The 17,642-nt window shown below is 60.6% G+C and overlaps 1 protein-coding gene across 1 annotated transcript; it reads right to left on the bottom strand.

Moving 5' to 3' along the window:
- Positions 1-842: 842 nt before the first annotated feature.
- Positions 843-17,632, bottom strand: LOC100090865 (SAP30 binding protein). Its single transcript, XM_007662853.4, has 11 exons — positions 17,482-17,632; positions 15,695-15,804; positions 14,846-14,893; positions 7,810-7,852; positions 3,958-4,046; positions 3,205-3,296; positions 2,781-2,841; positions 2,550-2,601; positions 2,358-2,416; positions 1,499-1,598; positions 843-1,321 (listed from the first exon to the last, which is right to left on the bottom strand). The coding sequence occupies exons 1-11, from the start codon at positions 17,606-17,608 to the stop codon at positions 1,140-1,142; spliced, it is 963 nt and encodes a 320-aa protein (XP_007661043.2). The 5' UTR covers positions 17,609-17,632; the 3' UTR covers positions 843-1,139.
- Positions 17,633-17,642: the final 10 nt, after the last annotated feature.

Below are 17,642 nucleotides of genomic sequence, written 5' to 3'. Positions count from 1 at the left end.
TAGAGGCGGTGGGACCTAGACTGGAGCTCCCAGTAACCCTCCTGGGCCTGGAAGCAATGGGGTCTTCCCCTACAGGAATGCAGGTCTGCCCTCCCTCTCCAGGGAGTGGGAAGGAGTGCCTAGGCAGGCAGGCAGGCAGTTGGAAGGGCCAGCAGGGACAACCAGGGGAGCCCAGCAGGGAGAGTGTGGGAAGAGGAAAGGCGGGGTCGGCTGGAATTCCGCGATTAAGGACGCAGCGGCTGCTAGGGTGTAAACAATGGCGGCCCCTCTGACCCCCGGGCTGGTGATTCAACTTCCCAGCTCCCGGGCTCTTGGCGGTCCTGATTCTACCCAGGAGAGGCGAGCATTACCCACCGCAAGGGAAATGCTTTGGAGGAGGAGAGGGATTGCTCAGTTGAGCTGGGAGCTTGGTTCGGGACAGGGCAGGGGAAGGGCAAGGCTGGCAGCCAGGAAAGGCAGCCAGAGCCCAAGCCGCTGGACTGGAAAGCTCTTTGAGGGCAAGGATGGTCTCTTCTTCCTCCACCCCCAGGGAGAACTTGAGCTTCAGGACTCTATGGGAGTTAGGGTTGAAGGGGGAGGTGAGGGACTTGGGGCGGTCCAGCCTTTCGCCGGGGTGAAGGGCCTGCCTCTTGGTAGCACCCCAAGACTCAGCGGGCAGCACCCTAGATAGGCCCCATCAACTCTCTGAAGGTCTGAATTTCAGTCAGCAGAGACGGAGCATGGGCTGGGACCGGCAGCCCCAGGAGCCGGTCTCGCTCCCAGGCTCATTGCGCCCTCTCAACGCTGCCCGGCTACAGGCCGGATGGGCTGTTGGCCCACCAAAATCCGGCCAGGACACCCGGCCGGAGGAAGTCTTGCACTTTATTAGAACGGTTCCCACACCCACAGAGTCCCCTGCCCGTGCCCCCCTGCCCGCAGTGGGGCATCCCTGCTGGGCACCAAGGGCAGTTCCACAGTGAGGGGCTAGGGGCCACAAGCCCCAGTCCTGGGCGACAGCGCCTGACCCTTCTCCCGTCGGCTCACCCGGCCCGTCTCATCGTCCCAGTCACGTCCTGCAGTCAGGGAGCCGGGCTGGCGCCGGCGTCCTTCCCAATCCCAGGGGGCTCGCCCCTGCCGGTTGTCCCCGCCCGCCCTGCCCGTTACTGCTTGGCCTTCTTCACTATGGTGCCCACGGCGGAGATGACAGTTGTCTTGGAGCCGCTGGCGCTAGTGGTTACCGTGACGACCGCGGGCAGGGTGGCTGTGGTTGTGAGGATGGTAGGCTGGGCGATGGTGGTCACGGGGATGGCAGAGTCCCATTTGCTCTTCCGCTTCTGGGCATCTGTGGGGACGAGGGAGCCTAGTCTTAGCAGGGCCAGGGTCCGCCCCTCCGTGGGGGGCCCGGTCAGCGGAGAGCCCCAAGGCCATGAGAACACAACACCTGGAATAGCCGCCCGCCCGCCCAACCTCCCCGGCGGTCCCCCTTCCGGTTCCCTTGCAGGGGCCCGAGGAATCTCACCGGCAACAGCGGTGCTGGCTGTGGTAGTCGTGGGTGCTCCGGGGGCCGCCCCCGCTGCGTTGGTGGTGGTCCCCTTCTTGGTGCCCGTCACAAACTCAATCTGGGGAGGGAAGGAGGAGGAGGTGGAGGACAGCAGGGAGCGGGACCCTGATGGCCTGCTGGGAGGGGCAGCAATTTGGCCGGAAAGAGATTCCTCCCTCTTAAATACTTCCCAAGCAGGAACTATATCTCTTCTTCCAACTCTGCGTCTTCACCGCCAGTCCCCTCTTCCCATGTGTCTGCCCTCCCTCCCTTCCAGGGAACAGCCTAGCCTGGAGCGAGTATGGGCCAGGAGACTGTGGAGCCTGAGTGGCTGCAGGGACACGTGCCAGCCATGAACCGGGGCATGGAGGGGAGGCGGGCATGGGGGACCCAGCGTGCAGCCCGTCGAGGTGAGGGATAGATCACAGAAGACCCCTCAGGGCCGCGCGGGGAGCCACTCCAAGGCTGGCGTCACAGCAGAGGGGGCCGGGGAAGGGAAAGACCAACTGCTCCCTCCCAGGTCCCGCCCCCACCGGAGAACCCCCTGGCTCCAATGACCCAAGCCAGGCCAGGTGTTGGGGCTGAGGCTCCCATGGAGGAAGACGGGGCAGCCAGCAAAGGCAGCGGCCCAGCCGGTGCCCCTTTGAGCCCTGCGGGGGCCAGCTGACCACACTCTGAAATGGGGGAGCACAGAGGGACAGAGGACACCTTCTTCATGCTGAGCCAGGCCGGGGTCTGGAGGGAGCACAGTAGGGCAAAAAGTCTCCTTTGTAGGTCTGGCCCAGCCGCCTCCCTGGGGCTCTCGGTTCCCCCCAGCCACCTCCGTCCACATCCCTACCTTGGTCCTCTCCTTTTTGGCCTTTTCCAGCTTGTCCATTTCTATCTTCTGTGCTTTTGCTGGAAGGAAAGGGCCATCACACACGGTCTGGCGCCAGGCAGCCCGTGTTTCTGCCAAAGCAGAGTTGCCACAGCCTCCCCTCACCCCACTGATACCCACCCCCGCAACCAGGGCTGCAAAGCGGGGACGTACCCAGGGCCTCGTAGTAAGAGTCCTCAGACCATCCGTGGGGGTCAAACATATCCTGGAATGCAGAGGGGTAAGGTTCAGTCTCTTGCTGCCAGGCAGCAAGCACCGACCGCGGGCACGGTGTTCCCCAGGGTTGGGGTCTGAGGAGAGGCCTGGATGCTGAGGCCTAGTCGCAAGGGTGCTTGGGGTCATCCCGTCCCGGCCTGCTGGTCCACCCTCGCCGCCGCCTCCTACCTTGGGGTAATTGGTGCCAAGTTCATCGATGGCGCAGAACTGGATCAGCTTCTCGTAGATGCTACGAACACAGAGGGACTTCGATGGCAACCGGCCCTGCTGTTCTACCCAGCAGCCTCAGCAAGTGGGAAGCCCATCCAGTGCTACGTGAACCACGGCCCATCCGCCCTCCCTTCCCCAAGAAGCTCGCTCCCCTTCTGAGGCCCGGGGCCGACTAGCCCAGAGGGACTGCTGGGGGCCCCGCCGAGCTCTGGCACCGCTGGGCGCTTCTGCCAGAAGTCGTGCCTATGCAACTGATGGGGAGCGAGCAACTGTGACCGACTGGCACCTTGGAACCACCAGTCTCTGCCTGCCAGTGCCCGCGGTCACCGGATCAGCTAGAGTCCAGTAGCGCCTGCCGTCTCAGTCCTACCGGTCAACCCACCTGGGATTGCGAAACTCCTTCTTCCTCTGGATAATGAAGTTCATGTCCATCCCCTCCTTCACCTTCCGCTCATACAGCTTCTGGATCTTGTCCTGCCGTGGGCCACACGGTGATGGGGAGGGGGCTTAATGTCCACAGAATCCCAAAGCCATGACGTCCCCCGGCTCTAACCTCACCTCCCCCCACCCAACCGATGCCAGCTCTCCTCCCTGCCAGGAATCCCATCTCCGGGACTCGTCCATCGTCTCTCCGGCTGTCTGGTTTCACCTCCTTTTCCCGAACAGTGAAATGTTTGTGTGCCTGCCTCCCGCCGTGAGCTCCGTCGGGGCAGGGATCGTGCCTTCTACCTCCACTGTGTTCTCACTGTCCTTGGGTCCCAGTGGGCGCTCGGTAGGATTGCAGTAATGACGGGGATGCAGCCTGTGTGACGGGGGCCCATGGGGGCAACGGTGCATAAGGGCTCTCGGGGCGGGGGGGAAAGAGCTGAGCTCAGTTCTCTAAATATTGGGGCTGCCCACGGGTGACGAGTCAGCCTGGCAGTGAGTCAAGTTGGCCCACAGCCAGCCAGGGGACACCAAGTCTCGTGCCCCTTGCGGACCATGCTGACGGGCGGCACCGTCAAAGCTGCTGGCATGGATCACCTGACTCTCGGGCCAGAGGGAAGCGGCCTCGCCGGAACCTTCCGGGGAGCGACTCTGACCCTCCGTCCCCGTCCTGGGCTATCCCAGGGCTCAGCCCAAACCTCATTCCTACCTGCAAGTGGTTTGAGCATCTGCCGGGAGGCTCTGGGGGGATTTTGATCTTGTCAGGAGACATGTTCCTTACCCTCTCGGAGAAGGAGGCTGTGGGAGAACAGAGAGCCCCGTGAGATTCCTAGGCCCCCCAGGGAGTCCCCCTCCCACCAACCTCTGAGATCCAGTCCCCCCATTCTCTGAGCCCGGGATCAGGCTGGGACTTGAGGGACCACCTCCAGGTCTGGAGAAGTGAAGGGGCTTGGGCTGAGCGAGAGGGACCTAAATTCTGTTGTGGGGGGAGTGGAGGAGGAGGGGAGTGTACATCCCGCCCACAGATCCCTCTGCCCCCTCTGGCGACTCCACAGTCCTACTCGGAATCTGCGAGACAATGCGCCCTTGTAGCAGAGGGTCCCGGCTCTACACTTCAGAACTTCAGAACGACCTCCTGCAAAAGGGGGGCCCTCCCCGCTGCACTGGCCCGAGGCACGAAGCAGAGTGGGGGTAGGCAGCCGAGAGATCGGAGGACATCGTGACCAGGAGACTTTACTACGGCCGGGGCGGCTGGCGGCGGCCAGCGGACTGGGGGTGGGGCACCGGCCTGGCCTTGTGGGGGTTGATTCTGGTCCTGGTGGCTTGTGTGGCGCCGCCAGTCCTCTCTGGTCCCCACCCGCCGCAGCCCAGCACCGACAGCCAGCAGGTGGCACGGGGGAGGGGGGTGGATGACCAATGGATGGATGATGACGCTGCCATCTGAGCCACCTGTGGGAACCAGCTGTTTCCAAGATTTCTGAAGAATACCTGGGGCAGTTTTCCAGTCAGATATCTTCCCCTGACCTTACAGCCCTAGCGGGCACACCCATAAACAAAGTGCTTTAGGGCATAGAACCCAGGCCTCCGGACTCCCAGAGCCAAGGTGGCCCCATGCAGACCAAACAGTCATACTTAACATCCTGGGTCCTTCCGTCTCCCAGCCCCCTCCCTGTGGTGGCAGCTGCCCATTTGGACCCAATGGAGTCCACCCTTCCTCTTAGTGACTCCCAAACCGGACCCTGGTGCCCCCAAGGCAGCTCAGGTTGGTGGTAGTGGGGGAGGATGGTGCTGGTCTTGCTTCACCTCCCTGAGGGGTTTCCACAGCCTGGAAACCCAGGTTAATCCCAGTGTGAGTCAGGAGCAACCCCATCTGGCCCTCAGGATGCCGAGTGGGCAGCCACCACTGAGAGAGGTGGGTGGGATGGGGGTCTGCCTTTGGGCCGGGCAGCAGGGGAAGGAGCCTGGGCTCTGCACGGGAGTCCCGGGGGTTAAATTCTTCCACTCGGTGGTGTGTGAAAGCGGCAAAGCGCCCTTTGGCATTTGCCAAGCATGCCAGAGGAGGAGGGAGGGTGGGGCGCTGGATTCATGAGGACACAGCCACCCCGCTCACATACTGGGGCCCATCCCGCTCCCTCACAGCAGCGTCCCCTGAAGGGAAACGGAGGAGAGGGCGGGTCCCGGGGAGGGGCACTTCGGGCAGACTGACAGGGCACCAGAAACGGGAGGGGGGCTGACGGCCCTGAGAAGTCTGGCTGGGCTTCCCAAATTGCTTGCCACCCCGGGGCCTGGAATTCCCTCCCGCTGCCTATCTCACCTCCCACCTCCAAGAGATTTTCCCCAACTAAGCCCTCATATCCCCCACCGCCCTCCCTCCTGAGTCGCCTCTGTACTCGTATCCATCCCCTTTAAACCCTTGCTAGTCACTCCAACTCTCACCCCGCGGCGCTTATGTACTATGTACATGGCTGTAATTTATTTTGATGTCTGTCTCACCATCCAGACCTTAAGCTCCTTGTGGGCAAGGAGCATGCCTACCAACTGTTGTACTGTACTTTCCTAAGCACTTGGTACAGTGCTCTGCACAGAGTAAGCACTCAGTAAATACCACTGATGGTTTACCCCAGCTCACTCTCCCTGCTCTTCCCAAGAGGTCCGTTCTCACTCAGTCATAATAATGGCGGTCCATGTTTAGCACCTACTATGTGCCAAGCATTGAACTGAGCAACGGGAGAGATTCAAGATAATCAGGTCAGGTCTCCCTGTTCCTCACTTTCACCCCGGCTGCCTCAGGCCCCAGAGGGCCTGTTCCTTCATGCCTGGGACTCCCTCCCCCTTTAACAGCCTCCTAGAATCCGCCCCCTCCGGGAGCCCTGCCCCAATTCACTTTCTTCACCCCCTGGGTCACATCTTCCCAACTACAGCAAGCTCAGCACCTAGGCACGCAGTCACCTGGAGCGCTTAGATCAATTTACGTCTTCTACCACCTGAGCGCTTACTCATCCAATGACCCGTCTTCCCGTCCTCTTGTTCTAACCGGTTTTATATGTGTCTTCATTCCTCCGAGTCCCCATGCCTCACTCCTCTCTCCCTTCCCCCACCTGGAACGTCCTCCCCCTTCACACCCGCCCGACCACAGCTCTTCCACTCTTCAAGTCGCCCCCGAAATCTTATCGCCTCCAGGAAGTCTTCCCCACTTAGATCCTCTCCCCGCCCCGCTGGCCACCTTAATACTTCTCTGGCAATGACAAACCAGTTGCTCACCGTCCCCAGCACATCTGCCACGTCTAACAAGGCGGGTACCGTAACCACTAGCGTGGGTCCCCCTTCCCCCGGTTGGCAAACTGATCCTAGACTCAGGGCTTTGCCTGCTAGATGGTAAGCTTCCGGGGGCCAGGGGCTGGGTCTTTCACCTCCCCCGTCCCTTCTGAAACACTCAGTCCAGTGCTCCGCATACTGGAAGGCCAGTAAATAGAGTTGACGTAGTTGAGCAGAAGGGAAGACTCGGTCACCCAGGCATCTCCAGATTCTGACCTCGAGGGCCCGGTGGCGGGTGCCAATAGGGCAGAGCACCAGGCCTGGTGGGCAAGGGTGGGGAACCACCATGGGGATGTCCTGGTCTCAGCTCCTGCCTCAAGTGCCAGGCCCCTCCTGCCGCATCCTGGGGCAGCGGCCCACAGCAGGACCCGGCACATCCTCCGGGCCCCAGTTCCCTACCGCTCCCCAGGCCCCTCCTGCTCATCTCTGATCAAAGCTCCTTGCCCTGACGAGTCAGAGGCTGCTGGCGGGGGGGGTGAGGGGCGGGGATGGGGTTGGCTCCTGGCCGAGAGGCTCTTCTAGGCTCAGGAAGTCTGCTGCTGGTGGTGATTCACCCGTCCTGGCACTCCCGGGCCCCCAAGGCCCAGGAAGCAGTCACCATCGCCGCCACCGTAGCCAGGGTTCAGCCTGGCTGGGGATGCTGGCTCGTTAGGAAGTAGCCGGGGAGCACCAACTAGTCAACGCCACCTCGGGACCACCCAAACCTCGAGACTGGCCAGACAGCCGCTGCTGCTGCCATCACCCTGCAGGGAATCAGGGAATACTCTCATCTGCCTCTACCCGCTGCAGCTCCATTCTGTCTCCCGGGGACCTCGGTGGCCCCGGCTCGGTGGGGCACACCGGTCTCCTCCTTGGGCCGCAGGCTGGCTGGGAACCGTGTCTGGCCCAGGAGCTGCAACAGCAGGAAGCACAGGCTTAGACGGCGCCCCCGACACCGGCTTCCAGCTCGGGAGGTCACCGTCCGTGGTCAAGCCAGACTGATGATCAGTTTCCCCCACTGCGGGAAGGCTTGGCAGATATGGAAGATAGAGGTGGGGAAGGTGGAGGAGTGAGGATTTCCAGCTTTCTGGCGCCAGGGACTCCAGTAAACACCACCTCCTGGAGTCACCCAGGCCCAGATTTTGGAACTGAGCCACCACTCACGGATGGCGGCATGGTTCACAGCCAGATGGGGGCCAGAACACTTGGGAAAGAGTCCTGCCCTCCTCAATAAAGGGTCCGTGCCGTCCTGGGGTAGGGTACATACCCACCAGCTCCTGGGGATCTCTCTTCTCCAGTTCCGAAAAGTCCTGGAAAAGAGAAATCAATCCTGGGGGTGAGGTGGAGGGGGCCTGCTGTCTCACCGCCAGCCCTTTCGCCCCCTGGTAAGGAGTCAGCCTGAGCCTGACCTCGTCCTCGGGGTCCTCGTCCCCCAGCCAGGACGGCGGGGCCATCCGGCCTGAAGAGGGGGTCACCCCTTGCCGGCCGTTCACTCCCTGGGACCACCCTACCCGGACTGCCTCAATGCTGGCAGCAAGGTGCCGGGGCCTGGCGCTGGCCCGTCCTGCCTTATTGGCACTAGGCCGCCTTGGCCTCTGGTGGGTGAGGGAATGTCAGAGGCACGGGGGTGCTGAGAACCCTGCAGGGCCCTGCGGTCTGGGCACACTGGCACGTGCCGCCCTGGCTGCAGGAGGAGCCAAGGGCAGAGGCAGGCTGCAGCCCGGCTGTTGGCTGAGTCAGCCTCGGGCCCAGTCTGGGCTCCAGGTTGGGAAGGCTTGGGGCTAGCCTAGGGATACACACAATGACTCAGTCCTATCGACTCACCGCACCCTGGCTGCCCCTCCCCATTTCTTTGTACCTCAGTTTTCCCTCTTGTAAGATGGGAGGAAGTTATCCCTCCACAACACATACTCACAGAAAGAGTCCAAAGCTTAAAGGATGAAAATAGCAGCTAGCACCCTGGGGGGAGGGGTTAGCTTCTCCTCCATTCCACTCCTCACAACCCTTCCTGTGAGTGTGAGCGGTCTTGGGGGGGCCGGGAACACAGGACATGGGAGGAGCAGCAGATACACCAAAGAGTTCAGGGATGTAATGGAGGCAGGTAGCCAGATACACCGCCCCTCTCCTCCCCTTGCTGGGAGGGGCTTGCAGCTCCCTCACCCCTGCTTGCAGGCTGCATTCCTGGGGCCCCTCTCACGCTGCCATTGGGGGCAGAGAAGGTGCTCTGCTGGGCGGAGACAGGGCCCCCTGCCCAATTCGAGCTGGCACCGAACACTGGCTGCTTCCCTGCCAGGGCCCGTCTCTCGGGCAACCACACAACAGCCCTTTGTGGCCCAGGTGGGCGGAGCCGAGTTGGGGGGACTGGGTGGCCCCTCAAGAGGGCGTGCTAAGTTCTCAGGGTGTGTGGAGGGGGGCGGGCATGCATGCTTGGCTGTGGGAACCCAGCACGGGGCAGTCTCCCTCCACTGGAGCCCTTCAGCCTCCAACAGGGGGAGGGAGGGCATGTGTGTGAGCAGGGGTGGGAGAGATGGAGGTCAAGACGCCGGTCCTTGAGGGGTGGAGATGGGGAAACCTCTCCCCAGAATGTCGTCCTTCAAACGGGGCCTCTGTGGACCAGCTCTACTGGCCTTGCGGCAATGGGAACTTGGGCTGGGGGCCCACTGGCCCGAATGAGCCTGGCCAATATGGGCCAAGGACTTGAGCCCCATCCATTTGTTGGCTGATATTCAGGGCAATTAGGAGGGGAGAAGGAGAGAGACCCAACTCCCTGCCTGCAAGGAACTTCCCGTCGAGCGGGGGCGGTGGGCCAGTTGGCCGGCGGGAAGTCCTTGGGCACACGGGCAGGCTAGGCCTCTGAACTAGTTCTAGGAAGGAGGGAAAGAAGGCAGAGAGGGAGCTAGGGAGCTCCTTGGCTACCAGAAGTGGGCTCCAGGGGCCCAGCTTCGGAGGGAGCCGCCGCTGGGAGGGTGGAGAGCGGGAGAGAAAGGAGAGGGAGTTTGAGTTCAGAAGAGGCGGGATATTTCCGGCACCGGCCAATCCGATTTGAGCAGACATCCCTTGGGCCTAGGCATGCCAGGACTCGTAGTGGGGCTTGCTGGGCTCAGCGGCAAAGTGGAAAAACCTTTGCCCCGGGCCGCTCCCCGCTCTGGCTCCGATCCGCCCAATCGCGCCACGACACCGGGGGACGCGCCAGGGTCTCCCTTCGCCCCCAGCTTTCTGCCTCTGCGTGGGGGTGCCTAGCGTCCCCTCCCGACCATCGCTCTGTCCACTCTCCCAGCCCCTGAGAGAATGGACCACTACGGCCCACTACGATGTCTAGTCCCAGCTGACGTGGCGGGCCAGACCCAAGACCAAACCCCTGACATGGGGGACGGTCTCCTGGTGATCCTCCACGCCTCTTGTCCCCATGGAAACAAGCCCTTCCTGATCCTCCAGTCCTCTAGACTAAGCTTATTGTGGGCAGGAAATGCTTATTGTTCTGCTGTACTCTCCCAAGCCCTTAGTACAGTGCTCTGCACACAGTAAGCCCTAAATAAATACAATTAACTCACTGTCTGGATGATCCAAGCAGTCATTTTGTAGTGTCCCTGCCCCAGGGGCTTGTAGAAAACTCCATCTGGCCAGACTCTGGGCAAAGGAGGCTGGGGCAGTGGGATGAGCCAGGTGAGCCCAGACACGCATGATTTCTGCTCCTGGCGGGTGGGGACACCGTTGCTGTGCGGAGCTCACCCTTGGATGCTAAAACTCACTGTCTGTAGATCCTCTCCTCTTCTTGCCCCATGAAACTGTATCAGCTAACTCTACCATCTTCTCAGTACAGCGTTCTATGCCCGGAAGGTGCCCGGGAATCCTACTGATGGATGGATTGGCACCCTAGTCATCGGCTCTAATGGCACAGGGTGCCGGGGTGGCCCAGAGTCCGTCACGAGGAGACACGGCTCTCGGCAGGAGTGGCAAGGGCCCGGGATGTGGGATGAGCGACCGGACCAGGCCGAGGGCCCGGTGGGGTCCAAGCAGGACCGGCCGGGAGAAGAGGAAGGGAATCCGTGGGGGGTGGGGGGAAGAACGGAGGCGGGGGTGAGGCAGACAGGCAGACAATGCCAACCGTTCAAGGAAACCAACGGAGCGGCCGCAGCCACGCCCCTGGCTCCCCCCCGGCCATGGCAAACCCGCCCAGGCGCCGATCAGTAGGCTGAGCTCGTCGCTGCAGGGGCAGGTCGAGGGAGGCTCCCGAACTCCTCTCCCTCCCTCCCCCATCGCCCTCCCTCTCCAACCGCCGGGCGCCTCCTAGAACTCAGACCGGGGTGGGGGCGGGGGGCGGAGGCGAACCCGCCCATCACCGCCACCCCCGTTGCCGGGGTTCAGGTGTTGTCCCGACTCTTGGACGGGGGCTCCCCACCCCCACGACAGGGCCCCTCCCAGCCCCCTCCCGGGCCCAGGGCAGGAAATGGAAACAATAGGAAGTGGTCGGGGGCAGATTTACTCAGGAATCTTCAGCCCTGCTGCTCGGCTGGAGGGAGCGACCTTTCATTCCCAGCAAGTGGCCGGCCAAGCCCTTCCCAGAACCGACCGCCCGGCCCTCGGACAAAGCTCCGCTTGGAACCGGCTGGGACAAGGCAGCAGCGCCGCTGGGCTCGGGCCAGAGCCAAATGTCAGCTCCGCCTCTCGGCTGAGGGGGCTCCACTGAAGGGTCAGGGGGCAGGAGAACCGTCCCGGTCTCCGCTCAATCTCTCTGTGCCCTCTTCGCTACCCTGCTAGATCCCACATGCCGGATCCTGAGCGCGCTCAGGTCCCTGGTTGGCATTTATGCAGTGTCTGGCGCTCAGTAAATACCACTTCTGCTACTAGAGAGTGGCCTAGGGGAGAATGCACAGGCTTGGGAGTCAAAAGGTCCTGGGTTCTAATCCCGGCTCAGTCACTCGTCTGTGTGACCTTAGGCCAGTCACTTCACTTCTCTGTGCCTCAGTTCCCTCATCTGTAAAATGGGAATTACGATCACGAGCCCCATGTGGGAGGGAGACTGTGTCCAACCCAGTTTGCTCGGATTCATCCCAGAGCTTAGTTCAGTGCTCAGCACACAGTAGGCGTTTAATAAATGCCACAGTTATTATTATTATTAGGAGAGGCTCCAGGCCCGCTGGAGTGGGGAGCAGCAGCAGGCATGGTCTGCTGAGCATTGGGCGAAGTGCTGCGGCCATCAGAGGGGAGGGGGAAGGCAGACAGGATGAGAACACTACATTCTCTTTCCGCCACCCTGCCTCTCTCTCCGCACCCGCCTCCTCCAGGCCACACTTGTGGATCTGCTGCCCCTCCACCCTGGAACCCGGGAGCCTGGGGGTCGGGGGCACCTCCCTAGGCTGTAGCTCGCCCTGGTATTGGCAACTCAGTAATGTGGTCACTACCTGCCTCCCTTTGCAGGGTCCACCCGGGGCTAAGGGACCTTTGGGCCCTTCCTTAGGTCGGCCCCCAGGGGGCCAGTAGTACCTTGGGGAAACTGAGGCGGAAAGTAAGGAAGGAACTGGGACCGCTGTCCCGGCTGTCCCCCGGAACGCCTGCCTTCCTGATGCTACCCAGTCCCTGCCTGAGATGAGCAGACACAACGGGCAGCTCACCCCCTCCCCAGGCTTCCAGCTGCTGTTTCTGAATCTGTTCAGGGGGCTGGGGGTGAAGAACACAAGAGGGGGACACACCGACAGGGCCGCCATGAAGCTGAGAACAGGAAAGTCAAGTTTTTGCAAGGTGAAACTCCATTTGCTGCACAGCTGTGTTTCAGCGTGCCTGGGGAGGACGGGAGAGAGAGAGATGGGGAGGGGAACGTGGGCCGGGATCGTGTCCACCGACTCTTTTACGTTGTTCTCTCTCAAGAGCTCAGTATGGTGCTCTGCACCCAGACAGCGCTCAATGGATAGCATTAACTGGTCCGCTGGGATGCCCAGCTCTCGGTCACCCAATTCCCACAGCCACGAGGTCCTGGCCCACTTGGAACTGATGGCTGACAGTAGAGGCCTTGGGCTCCGGGAACGGGAAGCTGGAAGGGCAGAGCTCTGGAAAGGCTCGCCCTGGGGGCAGGAGGCCGGCTGGGCTCGCCGAAGGCCACAATCACCCAAGCGACGAGAGGGAGGGAGGGAGGGAGGACACACGCTTCCCGAGGGTGGCCAATGTGTACCCAGGATAGCTCCCTGAGGTCCGTCATACCAGGGGAGAGGTAGCGGAGTGACGACTGGAGGCACCAATCGACTCTCTCGCCACGCCCCCAGCAGAAAGCCAGGAAGAGCCACGTTATCAGGGCCTGACTGCCCACCTGGGAGCAGGATCGGCTTCCCTCTTGCGGAAGCAGGGCTCGAGGCCTCGGCCCGGCTAGGTAAACGGGGCCGTCTGGGCAGGGGCACGGCCCGCCAGATGCCAGGCCCCGTGCCCGATCCTGCTGGCAGCTCCATCGCCCCTACCCCGCCTCACCTGCTGCGTCTGGGGGTGGTCGGCCTAGGAGAGCCTGGCGGAGGGTGGGGAGGGGGTGGCCAAAGCCCTGGACTCTGCGGACAGTCGGGAAAACCCCTTGGTCGGGCGGTCCTTAACCCCTCCGGTGCCAGGAACCCCCGCCCACCGCAGCCTCCACATGCTCCCTGCCGGGGGGGTGAGGTTGGCCGCTCGAAGCTCGGGGTGACCTCTTCCCCAGCGCTGAACGGAGGGCACAGATAGAAAGAATCATCTTCCTTGCCTGTCACTAGCCACCAATTTGGCGGGTGTTTATTTCCAAGAGGCGGGGAGTGAGAGCGCGGGGCGGGAGAGCGCGGGGCGGATCCCTCCATCTCCAGGAATTACGGCCCTGGAAAAGTCAACAAACAAGAGGAACGGGGCGGGGAGCCCCGGGCCAGGACAGTGCGGTGGGGGGAAGGGGCGCACGCCTACCGGAAAGAGAGGGAGATGAGCGTCCTCGCACCATCTCCCGACCGGGACGTCAGGCTGGCCCCGGGACAGTGATGCCATCTGCTGGCTGGCAGGCGGGCAGGCTCCCCGACCTGCCCACCCCGGGTCTGGCGATCCCGGGGGCAGGGCCAGCTTCCCACCAAAGGGCCCGAGCCCAAGGAACGGAGGAGCCAGCACCGCAGCAGGAAGGGGGAGGGCACAGGGGATACGTTCCCGAGGAGCAGGTCTGAATGGACCACGGGGGGGTATTTCTTATTGGTTTTTTTTATGGTATTCGTTAAGCGCTTGCTATGTGTCAGGCACTTTACTAAGACCTGGGCCATAGACAAGTTAATCAGGTTGAACACAGTCCAGGTCCCACATGGGGCTCATGGCCCTAATCCCCACTTTACAGGTGAGGTAACTGAGGCACAGAGAGTGAAGTGACTCATTTAGGGTCACACAGCAGACAAGTGGCTGTTGGGTGGGCCGGGGGGTTGGCGGGTCACGTGGAGGTGTCCCATGCTGCCCTAAAGCAACGCCGGCCCGACATCACCCCCATCTCCCCCTCCCCTATCCAGCTTGTAGATAAAAGACTTTTGAGGCTAGTAGCCCTGTGGTCTAATTCTAGTGGGGTGGCCAGGGCTGCCGGCTCACTGAGCCCATCCGGTCAGAACGGTCAGGAACCGGAACACAACGGCGGGCACGGGTCGAAAGGGAATCGGGACCGGCTCGCTCCGGTCTCCCGGATCAGAGACCTCTTCCACCCTCAACCAGTCCTCGCCGCCCGCCCCGGCCCAGGGTTCCCAGGACGAAGGAAGGGCAAGAGGGCCACCGCCATCCCGACCAGCCCCGAGGGTCAGAAAGGATTCCACAGCCCCCAGGAGGGAGAGCAGGACAAGGGGGAAGAGCAGTGGGGAAGGCCTCCAGCCAGTAGGGGAATGCAGAATAAAGCCAGCCTATGCCCTGCGGGCACGACTCCAACAGGGCACTGGAGGAGGGGGGCTTGAGGGAGACGGACGGGTCCCCGAAGAAATCCCCAAGCTGGCTCAGGCCTTCCCTCAAGCTGGGCTCTTGTTGGGGTCCGGGGTGGAGGAGGATTCGGCAGGAGGGCTGAGCCCCCACAGAGAATACACCCACAGCGGCACGCTCTTCTCGGAGCTTTGCGGTTCCTCCTTTGCTCTCAGGGACCAGGGCACGGGACTCAACGTGCCCCTCCACCCGCCGAGGGAGGCACCAAGCCCTGGCAGCCAGCTCTGGCCAAACCTCCGGTTTAGCCGTCTGTGACTGGGACGGCCAGGCAGGGTCAGGCCGCACCCCCGGGGGGGGATGCCCACAAGGACAGGGATGAGGCCGTATTAGCAGCCCGTCCACCTCCACCCCCTCAACTTCCCGAGTACCTTTAAGTCAGCAGCCTCGGGTCTGTCTGCCTCAGAGTCGTCATCATCCTGCGAGACCCGAATGGACAGAGTTAAGCTCCCGGGGCGGCCTCCTCCATCTCCACCTCTCCACCAGTCCTCGCGGGGCCGGGGCGCCAGCATCTCCTCTGCCCCTGCCCCATCACATGATCCGTGCTGCCACCCAAGTCTGCCCACTCCACACTCCTGCAGGCTCCCAGCCCACAGCCAGCTCCCGCCCACGCCGCAGAGATCCTGGCCACAGCTAGCAAAGGGACAAGAGATGGAGCCACCTCCTGTGATTCCTTCCCAAATAAAAGTGCTGCTTGGGCTACAAATGCCATCTTTCCTGCCCAAATTGCCATGGGGCCAAAGTCAGTGGCATCAGCCCAATAGGAGTCATGGGGGTCTTGGATGTCTGCGTAACCAATGGCATTTGCTGGCTATCAGGCTCAAATACAAAGTACTGAATGTGAATCCAGCATATCTAGAGGGGGCATTCACTCCACAGGCTACCTAAGCTGGACTCTCACACTCGCTCCTCTGACAAGACCCGAGAGTTTCCAGCCTGAGCTGAAGATCCCAAACGGTGGCTTTCCGGCCTGTTCATTCTCTCAAGCCGGTCTCTCTGGCACCCCGCCTTGCCTCCCTTTTGTTTCCCGCGCTCAAAATGGAAAGTTGGCACTTATGACCTACTGCGGAGTCAGTGCACGGAAAAGTCAGACCGGGACCCATCAGAGATGGAGACAACTGAGAGGAGGCACTCGGGAAAAACAAAAAAAATTCCCTGGAAACGGGATTCCTGGGTTAAGCAGCCTTGGGCAGGGGAGACTGGAGGACGGGGATTCATACCGACTGTCTGCTGTTCTCTTCGTCGTCTTCTTCATAACCATCTTCATCTCCCTCCAAGCGGGAAAAGTCATCCTCTCCATAGGCTTCGGAAACCAATCCCCCTTTCTCCTCTAGGACAAGAAATTGTTAATCTTTACGGTGGTACCTCTTAAGCACTTACTCGGTGCCAATCAACACTAGCTATGATACAATACAATCAGATTGGACAAAGTCCCTGTCCCATGCAGGGCTCAAGGTCTAAGAGAGACAGGGAGGAAAAGTTTTTAATCCTCATTCTACACATGAGAAAAATGAGGCACGGAGAACTGATGTGATCTGCCCAAGGTCCCACAGCGGGTCAGGAATGCAGCATGGCCTAGGGGAAAGAGCACAGGCCTGGGAGGCAGAGGACATGAGTTCTAATTCCAGCTCTGCCACGTGTCTGTTGTGTGACCCTGGGCAAGTCACTTAACTTCTCTGTGCCTCAGTTCTCTCACCTGTAAAATGGCAATTAAAAGGGTGAGCCCTAGGTGGCAAATAATAATGATTGGTAATTGCAAAGAGTTTACAAAGTGCCAAGCACTGTTTTAAGCGCTGGGGCGGAGACAAGGTGATAAAGTTGTCCCACGTAGGGCTCCCAGTCTTAATCCCCATTTTCCAGATGAGGCAGCTGAGGCACAGAGAAGTGACGTGACTTGCCCAAAGTCACGGAACTGACAAACGGCGGAGCCGGAATTAGAACCCATGACCTCTGACTCCCAAGCCCGGGTCCTTTCTGCTGAGCGACACTGCTTCTGTGGCCAACCTGATCACTATTCAATACTATTAAATGAATGAATGTTCTGCACAGAGTAAGCGCTCAAAAAATACTATTGAATGAATGAATGCTCTGTCCAGAGTAAGCGCTCAAAAAATACTCTTGAATGAATGAATGCTCTGCAAAGAGTAAGCACTCAATCAATACTATTGAATGAATGAATGCTCTGCACAGAGTAAGCACTCTATCAATACTAGTGAATGAATGAATGCTCTGCACAGAGTAAGTGCTCAATCAACACTATTGAATGAATAAAGGGTCTGCACAGAGTAAGTGCTCAATCAATACTAGTGAATGAATGAATGCTGTGCACAGAGGAAGCGCTCAATCAATACTAGTGAATGAATGAATGAACGCTGTGCACAGAGTAAGCACTCAATCAATACTAGTGAATGAATGAATCCCGTGCACAGAGTAAGCGCTCAATCAATCCTAGTGAATGAATGAATGCTGTGCACAGAGTAAGCGCTCAATCAATACTTTTGAATGAACGCTGTGCACAGCGTAAGCGCTCAATCAACCCTATTGAATGAATGAATGTTCTGCACAGAGTAAGCGCTCAATCAATACTTTTGAATGAATGAATGCTCTGCACAGAGTAAGCGCTCAATCAATGCTAGTGAATGAATGAGCGCTGTGCACAGAGTAAGAGCTCAATCGATCCTAGTGAATGAATGAACGCTCTGCACAGAGTACGCGCTCAATCGATCCTAGTGAATGAATGCTCTGCACAGAGTAAGCTCTGAATCAATCCTATTAAATGAACAGATACCCAAATTATTATTATCATTACGGTGGGCGCTCGGCATTCCTTCCTTCCCTCCGGCGTGTTGATTGAGCGCTGGCTGCGCGCGGCAGGCAGGGCTGAGGGACTGAAGCAGGACCGGCAGGGGTCAAAGGTCAGTGAGGCCATGCCCCTGCCTCCCAGGGCGCCAGGCTTCCGGAAGGGGGTGTGAGGACCCCTCCCCCCCCCGGGGACGCCGGTCCTCACCGGCCACCGGGTTCGTCGCCGTGGCCGCCGCCGCCGCGGCCGCCGCCCCGGCCTCGCCGTCCGACTCGGCCTCCGAATCCTCCGCATAAACGGCCAGCGACGACAGAACGTTCCTCTTGCCCGCCATCTTCGGCCCGTCGCGCGCCGATGACGCGACGGCG

Source organism: Ornithorhynchus anatinus, unplaced genomic scaffold, assembly GCF_004115215.2.
Source record: "Ornithorhynchus anatinus isolate Pmale09 unplaced genomic scaffold, mOrnAna1.pri.v4 scaffold_264_arrow_ctg1, whole genome shotgun sequence".
Taxonomy (NCBI): Eukaryota; Metazoa; Chordata; class Mammalia; order Monotremata; family Ornithorhynchidae; genus Ornithorhynchus; species Ornithorhynchus anatinus.
Note: the sequence above shows the minus strand (reverse complement) of the source record. Positions and strands in the feature narration are given on the sequence as shown.

Excerpts from the sequence above, each read along its gene's own strand:
- LOC100090865 (XM_007662853.4), bottom strand. The coding sequence starts at position 17,608 with ATGGCGGGCAAGAGGAACGTTCTGTCGTCGCTGGCCGTTTATGCGGAG. Across the intron at positions 1,599-2,357 it reads CCAAAAAGGAGAGGACCAAG|ATTGAGTTTGTGACGGGCAC; the intron begins GTAGGGATGTGG and ends TTCCCTCCCCAG. Across the intron at positions 1,322-1,498 it reads AGCCAGCACCGCTGTTGCCG|ATGCCCAGAAGCGGAAGAGC; the intron begins GTGAGATTCCTC and ends TCGTCCCCACAG.